Source organism: Lagopus leucura, unplaced genomic scaffold (assembly GCF_019238085.1).
Source record: "Lagopus leucura isolate 7727_CA_CO unplaced genomic scaffold, USGS_WTPT01 Super-Scaffold_100021, whole genome shotgun sequence".
NCBI classification, from domain to species: domain Eukaryota; kingdom Metazoa; phylum Chordata; class Aves; order Galliformes; family Phasianidae; genus Lagopus; species Lagopus leucura.
Genome location: NW_024962274.1, coordinates 7,819,240 through 7,834,981, shown reverse-complemented (window position 1 = coordinate 7,834,981; position 15,742 = coordinate 7,819,240). Strand labels below are relative to the sequence as shown.

The 15,742-nt window shown below is 39.0% G+C and overlaps 1 protein-coding gene across 1 annotated transcript in view; it reads right to left on the bottom strand.

Moving 5' to 3' along the window:
- Positions 1-15,742, bottom strand: part of FARSB (phenylalanyl-tRNA synthetase subunit beta) — a 32,497-nt gene that overhangs the window by 3,666 nt on the left and 13,089 nt on the right. The window contains exons 15-16 of the mRNA XM_042878337.1: positions 14,098-14,215; positions 8,996-9,148 (exon numbers count right to left, since the gene is read on the bottom strand). Of these exons, the coding sequence (XP_042734271.1) occupies positions 8,996-9,148; positions 14,098-14,215 (271 nt within the window). The remainder of the gene's footprint in view (positions 1-8,995; positions 9,149-14,097; positions 14,216-15,742) is intronic.

Genomic DNA, 15,742 nt, shown 5'->3' with positions numbered 1-15,742 from the left:
CAGCCCACAGGTGCTCCAAAATAACAGGTATGCTTCTTGCTTTGTATTTTCCTTGTGGTCTGGAGGAAATGTTAATAGTGCCTCAGACTCTGAGCAAGCTTATGTGTTGTGGGCTGGGCCTTTGTGTTAGTTCTCAAAGTAAGGTATAAAGCCTTAAAGAGCCAAGGTTGTGTGAAAGATATGAGCTTATGCTGCTTTCCACGTATGAGGAGTCAGCAAAAAAGGCATGAGTACTTTGTTTGGAATATGCCAGACCATAAGCTGGAGCTTACTCTTAAGTGTCAATGAAGCAGAAGTCAATGCTAAGTGTGCGCTGTTCTAGCTGCATACAGTGTCAAGAACTGTAAGGTTGTGAGGAGCATGGCCTTCCTGAAATAGGCTTTGGCTGGTCAGGGAGTTGCTGCAGAACATCCAAAGGCAACACTGAGCATGCCAGGAGGTGGCTGCCTTTGTGGCTGTTGTGATCACACCCAATGCCTCCTCCTGTAGGTCTTATTGCCTGTGCTATCAAGAGAGCCAACGTTCATTTAAAAACTGCAATTTACTACATCGTTCACTTCAGTAATGGCAAATCTATCGCTCTTCTGATATAATCCTGTCTGCTCCACACACAAATAGCTCTTCACAAACCTCACCTTGAAATCCAGCCAGGGATTGTATTGTCCTAGCTAATGGAGACTTGCACAATGTCAGAGGAAGTCAGAAGGTATGACAATTGAAATCCACCTTTTAATATGTCAACGTTATAATTGGTAGTTGCCAGAAGGGGTGGGGTGAAATACAATATGCATTCCTGAAGAAGAGATGCCGAAGCCAGTCATGGTTTATGCTGATATATTACACAGAAGTGAAAGACAAAAGTTACTTCTCGTGGCTGCGAGTAAGAATTTAATTTCTAATGTTCAGTGATGTAGAAATAACACCTTTAATTACAGCTTCTGCAGGTTGTCCTCAAAAATCTGTAATTGCCTTTCTGTATTCAAGCAACTGTGATTGCTTTGGGGTAATTCTTTGGCCAGTAATCCAATAGAGCATGTAGTCTTTAGCACATTTTCTGGCTAATTGACCCTCAAAATGCTCGGAGTTCCCTGCACTCTTTGTTGTCAAACACCTTGCACAGTTTCTTTTCTGTGCTTTACTCTCCCTCCTTTTCAAAAAGAAATAGATTAAAGCAGTATTAGAGGCCTACAGTTGTGCTAAGCCTTCAAACCTACTCGTTTGTTCCTATAATTTGAAGGAACATCGGAAGCTGAAGCTTAAGAAGGTAATAGAGAGGAGCTCATGTGGCCTCCGAAGTCTTTCATCTTAATTCCCTGTCCCCGTGGTGAGAGGGCAGCTGGGTGACCACCTCACCCTGGCTCATCTGCTGAAGTATGTTACCTTTGCGACACTGTATGGAATTTAGTTTGGAGGGTAGTGGTGGCTTTTCCTTTTTTAGGATCAGGTTCTTCACATTTCTTACTAATTCCCTTTTCCAGCAGATGCACTGAAGTACAAAGTCACAGCATGCATCAGCATTGTTAAGAGGCAATCACCTTTTCTCGTGCATGTATACAGTACAGTTGGGCTCTCAAAATCTTATGCAAAGACCTCCAAAACTGCAGCTACCTCAACATCACATCTTTCAACTAATATGAACTTGTAATACGTATATTTGAAATGATGTCCTCTATTTGCCTAAAGTTAAAAGCACAAACAAAATATCCTCTGTTGTAAACATTCCTATGGTAGTTTGCTGAATGTTAATTACTTCTGTAAAGCCTGCAACAAACTTCTTACTGTAAAGAGTGTGGAGAAATCATAAAAGCACTTATACCCAGGCTCAACTGTTACAGTCGCCATTAAGAAATTGATGCAGCATCAACCTGGGGACTGGTACAGCTAGCACTCTCCTCCTCTCCTTTGCCTTCAACACAGACTGGTAGAGGGTTCAGGCTAGCTTTATTTTTCCACTTTTGCTGTGGAAAAACAAGAGCAGTAACAGAGGGTGTTACTGGATGTCCAGACACGATCCAAGAATGTACCAGGTTTAGAGTTCCTTTTTAACCTCCTGCATTGTTCTCAGGACTACAATATTGTCAAAAGAATGTAAGATTATATGGGTAACATCGCTGTGTTCCTGACTTTCCCAGTGGAAGGCAGTATTTGGGTGGAGGCTGAGGCTAAGGACATCCAGACACCCTGGGTCACCAATCTAGGTAATGGGATTTTGGAAATGCGATGCTGAAGTACCAGCGTGACTGCTTCAATGATCTGTACAGGAAAAATTTGCCCTGAGTAGAAAACCTAGAAATAATTCTATCAAATTTGTATCTTTTTTTCTTGAAATGTGTACTTGTGTATCAAGCTCAATAAATCTGCATTTGTGAGGCAGCTCTGAGAAAACAACAATTCTACATTAGCCTTTAGCTAGACTTAAGGTGAATCATCACATAGCCAAGCTTTGTTTTTAGGCCAGTCCTGAAATCCGGATTTATCTGAAATGTGGGTCTGCCCTGTCTAGAAGTCCCACACCTTAGCTATTGCATCACAGCTAACTTCTCTGTTCCGGGATCTTTTTGTCCCTTTCCATATACGTAAAAGAATGATTCACCTTTTACATCAGTATTCCTCAGAAGTAAAAATGAAACAATAAACCATACTCTTCATGGTAGGGGTATTGTGTACTCCACGTTGTGCAGTAAGCCAGTAGGTCTCAGCTTCTGGCTTGAACAAGAGCCAGCACTGTCAGCCTGCAATTCTGCTTTAGCATGTCGCATCTAGTTTGCATGATATGTATGCATTTCACACCCTTGATCAAGCCATCCTCCCCTCCCAGTGACCTGATGCCACTTGCTGAGATAGACAGGGAGGTGGTTGAGTCACTGTCTCTGGAGGTGTTCAAGAAACACTCAGGAGATGTACTAAAGAACGTGGTTTAGTGGGGAAGTATTGGTGATAGGTGGATGGTTGACTAGATGATCTTGGAGGTTGTTTTCAACCTTGGTGATTCTATGATATGCTTTCATGGCTACCGGGCCCTAAATGACTTAATTATGTACTATTCCATGGTAGTTTAAGCTACGAATCTCAGCACCCAGTGAAACTGTCAGGGCCAGCAACCAAGGCTTCTCAAGTCTTGGTCAAGTCAATTCCTCTAACACAGGCAAATCTTAAGATTCTGCATTCACACTGATGTAGAAATTTGAGGTGAAAACCTTACAGCCTTCTGTTTAAAACTGTATTGCATACATAATTGTGAGACATGTACGTGATGTTAAATTTGAAGTGCTGTCTCTGCTTCTGTATCACAAAAATCAGACACCTGCTTAGCTACAGCCTCACAGCAGTCTGAAGATGTGGTAGCACATCCAACATCCATGTACAGCCCTGCTCACAACTGATGACTTGCACACTTGACGTGGCATTGTTATCAACTGTGCTTTGGGCTGATACACCCCTCAACATCAATTACACTGCAGTCAGCCAGCAGCATTACTCTCTATCTTTATTAAAGCAGATGCATATATGGGAAAAGGCCATAACTAGATCTTAAAATAAGCTGTCTGCTTCAAAAACAAATGAAACAAGGAAAAAGAAGCCTCACCCTCACAAGAAAAACCAACCAAACAACAAATGCAAGCCTGTGACGATGGGAATAAATAAAGCCAGAATTACTTTAAAAACAGAATCTAATGTATTTAGTGATTATTAAGACTGCAAGCTTAACAAGATCACTAATCACAGCATTAATGTTGTAGCAAAAATGTGATCAGCTGAGCACACAGCCTGCCTGTGTCACAGCAGGGCACCACACAGCAGGGAAGCAGCACTGCAGCCGCCGCTGACATCACTGGCGCTGCCCCTGCTTGCTGCAAAAGGAGAGATGCAATTTGCTACTTCTGCTTACTAGGTTGGATGAATCATCTTTTATAGAGAGGGCTTTGCAACAGCTACATTGAAAACGCAGTCTGTGACAAAGCAATCATTCTGTATTTCAAAATCTAAGGAGAGAATATAAAAATGACCAAATTTTGTATCATATAACGTAAGCTGTGCCAGGCTTTAAAACTCTTGATGCAAGGAAGATTTTAATCTTATGCTTGTTAAGATAAATGATTATAAAAAAAAAATATATTGCTCTTGCTGATGGGGGTGGGGAGCAGCAGAATGCAACTCTAAAGAGGCCTGTACAGCAGAAGAATAAAGACTAAACACTGGGGGGACTGCCAAACCTCTCATTGCCCCGCAATATGTCACAGTAACACAGTTCTCCTCTGCCTGACAGCAGTGCTGGCACTTCTGTAGTACGAGAAAAAATATTCATGTGCTGCTGGTATTTCCAGGTGAATGGTCTGCAAAACCAGAAACCAGTGATTTGATACTGATCTTGAGAAAAACATGATTTGGTAATAGGCAAATCTGAAATTCAGAGGATGTGGATACAGACAATTAGCAGCTGATACAGGTTTATGGAGAATGGATGTTGTCACAAAAATGTGACTCTACTCTTTCAAACTAAAATTTGGTAGATAAATACAATAACAAGGATGCAATAGCAACTACAAGGTATCTGTGTTTGAACGGCCATTAAATGGATGAAAAACTGGCTAATATTTTCTAATGTGTTGCAAATGGTGCTTGAGGCTTCACAGTAAGATGTGCACGCTTCCTTCATTTATCTATGAGTAAATATGTAATTACTGACACTTGTGAATGATGCAATAGCTGCCAGGACAGCAAACTGAAAAGCCAGGACTGCTACTGAGTGCATCTGAGCTCCAGTTAATAAAGCCAGAACAGGCATTCATAATGCCAAGTTCAGCACTAAACTTCTGTGCGTGGTTCAATCTCCCAGTTCAAACTGACCACCAGAGAGATGCAGGGGCTCAGTGCTACATGTGCAACTCGGAATTAGTCCCAGACTTTCCTCCTTTTGTCTTGTGAATTGAGATTAACTCTAAATGGAGATTTAGACTCTGATCTGTTGCATAATTATTACTTTAAAAGCAAACTGATGTTCTTAGCTATGGAGATAACTATTACACCTCTAATTTCACAGCTAAACCTCATTAACTGAGAAGTTATTACTGTGATTTACTGTGGAATTAAAATTTTCTACACTTTACCACACCTTTCATTTAATTAAGGGCTGTAAAAATAAAGGGGAGCAATTTTTTTAAAAGACAACTGTCAATTACTAAAGGAAGCAAGACTTAGTAGGCATTCAAGTATGCATTTATTAAGCAGACATTTATGGTGAACACAAACTGGCTGACTTCCCAGCCTTATTAAGCTGCTGACTACCCGAACACAATGAATGGCATGCAAATTTATCTAAAAAAATAAATAAACAGAAAGTCCAAAGCTTGAGCTGCAATTCACAAGAACAAATAAAGGAGCTGGTGCTGTAAGCCCACGCTATCCAGAAACTGTTTGCTTTCATGTAAGCAAGCAGCATTCGTATTCTCTGTGAACATATCAAGTTGCTTCATTTTCATAATGCATGGGCATTACTCTCTGTTTTCAAACAGGTTATGCTCAATTCATTTATATGTGCAAGGTATGGGAGACTCTTAGGAGGTACTGCAAAAATAGGGCTTTTTTCCTTCATGTTTACAATCACTGTCACTTTCTTATAGGGCAACAGAGTAGTTCTACCTTGTACCTTATGCCATAGCTTTGAGTATTGTGCAAGACAATCTACCATCAGTATTTAATATGCACAAACTGCTTTTCTAGCTTAAGTAAAACTTTACTGTGAACCTAAGTCCCATGAGGAACACCTTTTCTGATCATGGTCCTGACTTCTGGAAGAAAATAGTCATCTAGGACATGGGATTACCGAAATGTTGCAGAAAACTTGCCTTTTCTGCAGAGATAAAAGCTTGAAATTAAGAATAACTTCCAGTGTATTTATCAGAACGATGTTAGTTTTCATTTCAAAGAAAGTGAAACCAATTGAAATGAAAAAACTAATTCCATTAAATTCATTGGCTCTTTCCACTCATATTTATCACTTAAAAAGATTGATCCATACATCTTATGATATAGAATTTTGAGATAGCTTATGCAAGGAGGCTGTATTATGGAGCACAGGAAAATGTGAGGAAGGAAGCAGTAATTATACTCAGACTGTTCAATTATGGATGCCTAGGCTGTTCTAAAACAAAAACCAAAGTATTTTCTAGGTCAGTGATCATGGAATTCAGAAAGTCAGTCCCATGTGTTTTAAAACAGTGGGTAGCATTTCAGCATTCTGCCTTTAATACTTCATAATCTTCTGTATGTAGCAATAAAGGAAAAAAGTTTCCTCAGTAACTCTAAGAAACTGAAAAGCTCTGAGTGCCAAATGTACATATACTGAAACTGAATTCAGACGCTTAGAACCCTCCCTTCCTTAAGGCTGCTTTAAACATCTTTTCTCCACTTATTACCTAGCTCAGATTACACCAAACTGTAGTGCAAAGGCCAGGGGAACATCACAATTTCACCCATATTTTCTAGCATCTGCACTTTTTCACAGGTGTTGCTATGAAGGCAGAAAGGCTCTGACCTTTGGGTCAAATCACAGGGCACTTAGGTGTTGGTAGAACAGAAGGAGCTTAAATACTTATGATTTGAACATATGGGCCAAAGAAGAATATAGTGGGGGTGTTTCATTTTCCAAAGTGAATTTGGAAAGGAGCAAAATATGTGCCCAGTACATCTCCTCTATTCTGTGTTGCTCGTACAAAACAAGGTTTTTCCCAGTGTTGGTTTTCCAACAATTATTGGAGCTGTTTTAAGCAGTTACACCAAGTACAAAGTGCCACCTTCAATACTAGTCTCAAGTTCTACTTAAGACTGCATACAAAAGTAGTATCGGTCTCGTAGGATAAATCCATTTCTCAGTATACAAATTTTAACTTGGCACAGTCAATGAGAAACACGCTCCATAAAGATGCATCGAAACAGCCGTGCCACATTAATGTCCTGAGTTAAAAACTCTGAAGTAACTAGCATTGCTCTTCCTGAATTATTTCAGGATGCTGCAGTCTCATAAGATGTTATAGGATATCTTTCTTTTGCTCAGCAATTGACCTTACTCCATCATCTGCTGACATTTTCTTTCATGCGTGCGTAATGCACAGATTGCAGTGCAAGTTAAAAACAAAATCAAACAAACCTCTCTAGGCCACTTTGACTGAGTTACTTCTGCAGTCAGTATCTTTTCAGTAAGTTGGTGCAGTGACACTGCATTCACTTGGCACTATGAGTATCAGCCACCTGCATTGTTATTGAGGTTAAATTCCAATGTCAGTAGAACTGCAAGGGATCTACATGTCATCCCAGGAGAGTTTCTGAATCGCTGCCAAAACAAAGCAGTAGGCACTTCCTTTTTCTGCTCTATAGCAAAGAGTTACAAGTTGCTTGTACTATATTGCATAGGGCAAGGCATCACCTGTCCTGCACTCTATGCCATGGAGATGCAGGGATTTTTTTAAAGGTATTGCAAATCCACAGCATCAAAAACAACAACACTAGAATCTAGAAATAACTTCTTCACTGTTAGGATTATTTGTTCATCTTCTTATTCCAGTTCCTCAGACAGTCCTATCTAACTGAAACGCTATGGTACAGAATACAAAACATTTGCAAATACTTTTCTAAAGCAAACTTCATAGGCCTATTTTAAACAAGGAATGTAACAGTTAGGTTTGACTGATGCATCAATGGCACCCAAGTACTCAGCTCCTTGATTTCTTTTAAATCCCCCCAAATAAGCTTTGTTGTTACCAGTTCTGTACTGTGTAGAATTATAACAAAAACTACAAGACTTTGAACAGCCCACTAGTCAACCCGGTAATCATATTAACAATATTAATTAGCAAACCTTTTGAATGTCTGCCTAACTAATACTGAGCCAAGCACTTTGTAGAAAAAATGGGAAGGGAGAGGCAGAGACTGGGGGGGGGAAAATCATCACTGTATGACAGAAGCATGCATCAAAAATGGGCTAGGACACCACTTGGTTGAAGCGTTACGCCTGGCATTTCTGGCAGCACGCTGAAACAAGATGTGTACTGTAATGCCAAATTACAGGACAAATAGGTGAGCTTCTCAGGCTGTAGGGATCTTATACTGGTGCCACTGGTTTCAGTAAGTGCAGAATGGAAGCACTTTTTCAAGCTGAGCCAATTTACATCATTATTTCATACCTCTGAACACCAATACACAGTGAAGTAAAATCACAGTCACTGTCCGTACAGTCTTTCTGCAGTGTAATCACTATGCTTTTGTTTAAGTTAAATGAATAGATTAATTGCTGCTGCTTGTTCTCTTGAGTTGACATCCCTGCTCCTACAATCAAGTCAGTCTGCTTTCTTTATCTCTTGCACACAAATGCACATAGAAGGGAGGCTGAGCACTTAAGGATGTTATTTTTAATTCATGTGCAGCTGACCCTGTATGGAGAATGAAGAGGTCTGTTATACAACTGCTTGTCTGAGCAGTCTGAAAGGCTCAGTCTCAAAGACAGCAGGTCTTCAAACAAAAGATAAATGAAGTGTATAGCTTCATGTGAATATACAAATAAGAGGCATATATAAATAAATGATATAGATAAAGCTATAAAGTAAAAGAACAGTGTAAGAAGTTGCCTTTTCCAGTTACTGTTAGCTGAAGAGAATGCAGTGGGTATGTAGCATACTCATTCATTTTGTGAATTCCTACTCACCTAATAATTAGGTTAATTTATCATAAACAGCCTGTGAAGTTCATAGCTTACAATTTACTATGATTTCTTTAAAAAGTTGTCAACTCATTGTTTATAGTAAGAATACATCGTAGAAAGACACCAAACCTGATTTGCTATCTGTGAATGCAGTTAATGCCTTTCCAAAATTATACATGCTGCCACACCACAGTGTAATAATATTCTGTGACTGCTAGCAACAACAGAAAGTTCACATGAGATTGTAGGGGAACATCTGAGCTCCAAAACAAGCTCTGCAATATGCTGTGTCTTCCTTACCTTCAGTTGCCTTGATTGTATATCCATTCTCTTCATTTGGTGGTACTTCCAGAAGCTGCATGACTCTATCCAGCAAACCATGGATAATCTCAAACCCAGGGCTCTTGTTGTAATAAATAGCACACAAATGCCTGTAGTTTCTTGCACCTACATCTGAAAAGAAGGAAGTAGTTGTTATCTGGCAGGCTTCATCATACTTCCAGCCTTGCCTTTTGCAGCAATTTTTTTCCCTGCTATTACACTGAGGGTACTTGTAGCTGAAAGGAGAAATGAGTATGCAAAATAGTATTTGCTGCACCTACTGTGATCTGAGGAAATGATGGGATTTCCTTAGCTCACTACGTCAAACAATCAGAAATGTAGATTTAAGGTACCTTACGTCTTGTGAAGCAAATACAGTTGTTAAATAAAAAGAAAATGGTCAGACAATGACAAGTGCCAAGCATATAGCTAAGTGCTAAAGAGAGTTGCAGCTGCACCTGCAGTCTGAGCTGTACTGCCACGCAGCTCTGGATTTAAGTACCAGGGCTGAGGATGTCAGTACCTCAGGCCTTGAGATAGTTCTTTTCTACTGGGATTAATCATTCACTGCTGCATTCAATAGAAGCATTAGTGGATGCAAAAACCAGCAGGGGCCAAGCTTCAAACAACACAAGGAGTAGGTGTTTTCAGACATCACCTAGTTAAGCAGTGAATGCTCATAGGGAGAAATCTATTACGTGCTGCTGAATCCAAAGAATCACATTTGAATCAGTAAGTCTCTGAGGTATAAATGACTGGAGAATGGGGAGTACTACATATGCTTACTAAATTTTGTGCTTTTCCCTTGACAAACACGTCTAGCTATTGTTACAGGCAGGACATTAGGCTAAGTGAGCCTCAGGTCTGATCCACTATAGCTGATCTCTGAGATACAGTAAGCTTCATCACAAGTGGAAACTTGAGCGTTCACTGGGTGTTTCCTATACTGCGAATATCAACTACATAAGCAATCTATATCTTGCTTATTTGGTCCAACTGACCATTTAATAACAGAAATCTATCAATAACTAAGCAGGAAAACTTTTACCAAGTGACTAGGGACAAGGATTTTGAAGAAACATGAAATAGAGGAGCAAGAGCCTATGTGAAAGAGCAGCCTTTTTGAGCCAAAAGTCATTCAGAACTCTGAGAGCAGCAGCTTGGCAATACAGCCACAGGTTGTCTTGTGAGTTCTCCTGCTGAACTTACTGCAGCTGTAACCTTTTAGTGTCATAATGATAATTTGCAGTATTAAACAATGGAGAATTCAGTTCTGAAGACTTAAGTAAAAAAATGCTATAAGAACAGCAAAGGTTACAGAGAAAATATCAGAAAATGCAACATCTGATTTCTGTTCTCTAAGCACTCTGACCGCTCAGTTATATTATTATGTCTCTGTTTCCCAACTCAAATAAGATGCTAGACACTAATACACAGTCATGAGTAGTGGCTAATCTATTTTCATGTTGTACTGTGCAGCAGAAAAGAAAATGTTCTCCCTTTTCCATTTGTTGCTAGGAAAGCAAGCTTTATGTGCTAGGCATTCAGTAGGATGTATTTTTTTTCTTGCTATGCTACCAGAATTTCTGCAACTATCTGAATTTTACTTTGTATTTGAAGTCAGTGGTCTTCAGAACACTATTCTTAACTAAATCATCAGATAGAAATGTGATAAATCTTACACCTCCTGATTTCAAGCCAACTGTTAAGATCTTCAGTAAAGGACAGGCTGTATTTTGAAGCATTCCAAAAAGTTGCACTACAGAACTTATTTCTTTAGAGTTACGCTATGGCACAAGAATTGCATTCACTACAGATGGCAGGAGAAGCATTAAGAACTGTGTGCAAAAGCTGGCGGCTGTTTTAAATGCTTCAGTTCTTTATAACTCACTTGAGAGATCTCTTGTGTCATGCCATGAAGCAATTCTATTTTTTAAATCAGCCTGCCAAGTATGTCAACTTAAATTACATATATATATTTCTGAGACTTCAAAGCACTTCCTGGAGATCCTACTGAAAAACAACCCAAAGGATGGGCAGCTGGTCTGGAGTACGTGAGCCAAAAGAGCACAGAGGAAGGCAGAGCTGTGTTGTACACTGCCCTCTTCCAAATTAGGGATGTTTCAGGAAAATATGTTGATCTGGAAGGGGGCACCTGCTCATTTGAACCTGGATTTTTGTGTAATTTCTGCATGTAATTAACACTTGCAGATTGAGACAGGAAAACTGCTCTGAAATATGGCATCAGCCATGTATGCTGCCATGAGCTTGCTTGGTTCTACAAGATCATCAGTCAGAGGTGATGTTTTTGATGGATTTATTTCTCTTCTTGTGGTAGGAGGGAGAAAGGCATTCTAGGTTAGGTATAGTGGTGCAAGGTGATGGCTTACATGCTGAACTTGCATTGCTGCTTTACTAGAGATGATTATCTAGAGTTACAACACTACAAATGCTGTGTAACATACTCAAAATCAGCACATTTCTCTTGTCTTGAGAAGAAACATTTCTGCTCATGTTTGGTTCTGTTTAGCAACATCAAATCTGGCGCACGTTATGCCAATTTAATATGTCAAGCCTTTCTGCCAGATATGTCTGAAGAGAAATACGTTCTGTTCACCTTGGTAAGATTAAATTCTGTGTCAGCAGGTATTTTATTAAAAACCAGTGTGTTTAAAAGCTAGGTTTGTTCACACATGAATGACTGCAAGATGCTGTTTCGAATATAGTTAACGTCAGTACTCTTTTGACTCATGCTTCTTACATTATTAATTGGAAATTCTGCATGCCAAAATCATGAAATAATAAAATTAAATTAGTCAGTCTGATGACATAAGTCTTCTGCAGGAAATCTCATTCCATATGTGAGAGGGCAATCCCACATTTTGCAGTGTTTACAGTTACCCGTTATTTCTTTCTCTCCTTCCTTTTCAAACCATTTATGATGCAAGCTTAATTTCAGAAGCGAGTTTGAGAAACACAGCAGTTATTCTCAACACATCACTAAAAACAGTTTCAGATATTGCTCACAGTCTGCAGGCGCTCAACCTGTGAGAGAGCTGCCCAAGAGCCAGGGCCACAAAGCTTCCACCTAAACAGTATTGCTCTTTCATTTGCTGCAATAACTCCCAACAGTATGAAGTACACGACAGAATCAGCCTCTCTAAAGCTGTGAAACAGCTACCTGAATAAATGATACTTTCAAAAGCTACAATTAACATGCACAGAATAAAAGCAATCAAGCTTGCAAATTTTATAGAGTCAGGTTAACTACACTCCTTCTTTCAAGATAAACAGCCCACTCTTGGTTCTGAAGAATGCTAATGCTATTCTGCTATCTGTACCAAGTTTTTGTGCTGTAACAACTCCATGCTCAGCAAGGAATGAGCTGCACCAAACTGTTTGCATGTGATTTGAAAATAACTAAGTAAATCAACATGCTTTCCTAAAACTGCTTATTTAGCTTGGCACAGCTGCTTTTTCTCCTCCAAAACAGTAATCTACTGTTAAATTCATCACCAAAGCAATTCTCTTGACGTTTCTCTTATGCCTTACATAAACCTTTGTTTTGCAGATTCCAAATACCTTAAACACAACCATTAAAGTCTGAAACCAGATAAGGAAACAACAAAACCAATTCTGTTGCTGAACTCAAAGTCATGCCAGCCTTTTCCACCAAGAAGCAAAACTTAATCCTGAGTTATAACTTGTCATGTTAGCACATACTCCCAGAATTTGTAGCTGTAAGTTTTTTTTCCCACTAATATAACCTATAAGAAGAAATGAATTGGTATATTTCTTAAATCTTTTATACATTTTCCAGATAAACAAGTTAATCGGAAATTTTGATACTGTACAGTGAAATCAGTGCACAGATGCCACATCACACAAGCAGGCTTTCACTGAAGTTTTTGAAGAGTGAACTGCTGCTGTTGCTGCTTCACATAATTAATGATGCAGAGCAATTCAAAGGCAGCCATGCTTTCTTAGCATAGTTGGATGAAAACGAAAGATAAGCAAAATCTTTTCGTAGCTGACTGGGCAAATCTTAGCCTGTTGGGCTTTTTGCTTATTTATACATAGACTTACTCTGTTCTTTATCGTATATGTGCTACAAGTCTAATTCTTTGTATTGGTTGTCAGTATTCCTGAACAGTTTTGGGAAACAAATACAACTAACGCTGTTCAAAGGTGATGAAGAAGGGATTCATTTTAAGATATCAAATTGCACTGATTCCCAAGTTTTTCCTGAGTTACAGCTCTCCAGATTAGAATCAGTCTCCAAGTATAGCTTGCCCTTCACTGACTACAGATGTACTGCTTCTTAGTTGGCAGTGCTGTACATCTTGAAGACTGCAGCCACTGAAACAGGCTTCAGCACCGTAATAGCAGTGTGCTTCCAGTACTGACTAGTCTCCAAGGTTTGTACCACTTGAAAAAATTACTAGTAGGGAATTTCTCATGAACTATGCCTCCAATACAAATGCAAAAGAGTAGTGAAGTAAGAGCAAGTCAAAATGAGTGAATCAATATGAGCTGCTTATGGTTTTTTTTGCTGCAAAATTGCCTTGCACCTATTCCACATATTAACAGTTGTCCTTGAGTCATGCTCAGGACTAGCAGCTGGAGCAGCTCTTGAAATTTGGATGCTAAATCCTGTGGCAGCTGCACTGTGTGTACCCTATGACTGATAAACAGTGTAAACAGCACTGCTAGTGAAGATGCAGGACAGCTATAAAGACTTGAACTGTAAGCGATAATGGCAAATCAAGCTCAGCTCCTTTCCTTCAGTTGCTGCACCAGTCAGTGGTGCAGACGTATTCATCTTGAACATAGCTGGGGTTCCCATCATGCTGACTGCACTGCAGTTCTTGAGGTCATTCCACTTGCTTCTTTAAAAAGTTGGGTCTATTTTCATATTTCTCATTCTAATGGAAACACCTATTTTTCCCTGAGTTTGCACAGCTGCAGCCTTAACTGGTTACTCAAATAATTTCTGAAATTAATCTGGATCTACGATCCTTTCAAAGAGGAAAATTTTTAATAACTTTTGAAATTACAAACGCTGAGGAAACTTCTCTTACCTTTAGTAAGATCTTTTACCACAATGTCAGAAATCTCAAAGAGTTTCAAAGGCAAGGGCATCTTCCGGTTAGCAGCTATGGTTTTCAGCAGACCAGGAAGGAGGGTTGTGCGTGCCACCTGCAGGACAAACGTGGATGCTGCAGGTGAATGACCTTCCAAAATAGCCAACAGTACACCTTTCTAAGTTTTGGTTTGCTCATTTCAAACAAGAATTCAACAGTAGTGAGATGCAAATACTGTGCTGACCTATTATGTTTGAATGTCTTTGTTTTAGAATTATTAAACCTGAAAAGATATATTTTTGCACGTGTCTGTAAGAGTATATACAAGCTTAGGAACAGACAACATCTCACAGATGCCAGACTGCAGTCCAGGGAGGAAAAGCCATACACAAAGAATGAAAACCAAAAGAAACCCTTACAGTTTAATCCTGCTTACGCAAAAGGTAAATGTTAAGTTTTATTTTGGAAATATTAAATACTATTTGAAATATTATCTTGATACATCCTAATATTAAACAATGATACAGGCAGAAAAGAAGTGAGATAAACATATCCATCTTGCAGCTGTGGAAGACCTGAAATACGTAAACAACATATGCAAAGTGCAGGTACAGGCAGGAGGCATGTTATTATTTTAAAGTTACATTCCTTACTTTCTGTGGAACTACCTGAATGGAGAGAAAAGGACACTTTGTTTTTTTTTTCAGATTGGCAGCCTTATTTAGTCAAACTGCTGTGAAAAAGATGGAAGTGACTGAATACTTCTTGACTGCTGGTGAGAAGTTATCATGTACTCAGCCATAATAACTTCTCATCATGCAGCATTCCTATGTGTTCCTCTCTTCTTAACTACCCAATAAAGGCTTGAAGGTGTACACTCAGAGAGGCCCTTGGCATCATTTTGCTTTTGTCACAGCAAGGCCTGTGTTCTCTGAAGAACAGGAACATGAAATTGTACTGGGCTAGTGGGGCTGATGCTTTTCTGATCTTGTTTATGCTCAGTATCTTTTACGTTTGTGGTACATTCTATATTGGTCAGTTGTAATTACCATGCCAAATAATACATACAAACAGGGAATAATAGTCAAAATATCATACAACAGTGTCTTATGTAACTATTTAGTTGTGGTAGTGAACAGAAAATACATGAAGTTACCCCCAAATTATGTTCCAGACTATCAGATAAGCAGAATGTTTGTACTAACAGAGAAAAGACTTCAGCATTTTAGATGCTCAGAGAAATTAGACTTATGTGAATCTTTGTGTGTGGGTTGGGGGGGAGTGGGTGGGGGGTTTCACATAATTAAGATCCCAGACTACTGAAATTTTCCTGAGCCTTCCTATGAAGTGTTTCCCTTTGAATCTCTTAGGTTACACACATGAATATGACTCAATTGCTTTCAATTTATTTTACAGATCTCATAATGTAAAGTCACCTTGCCTATAAGCTAAAGAAAGCATTTAAAAAAAAAAAAAAACCAACAACCTGCAAACAAAACAGAAATTTAATAATCTCTAGAAGTAAAATATAATATCAATTTTCAGTAAAAAAAAAAAGAGCAATAACAATTCATATTTTTAAAAACATCTTTTTTATTGAGAGCTTGAAGTTTAAAAATTGCCCAGCCTAATATCTCCATTT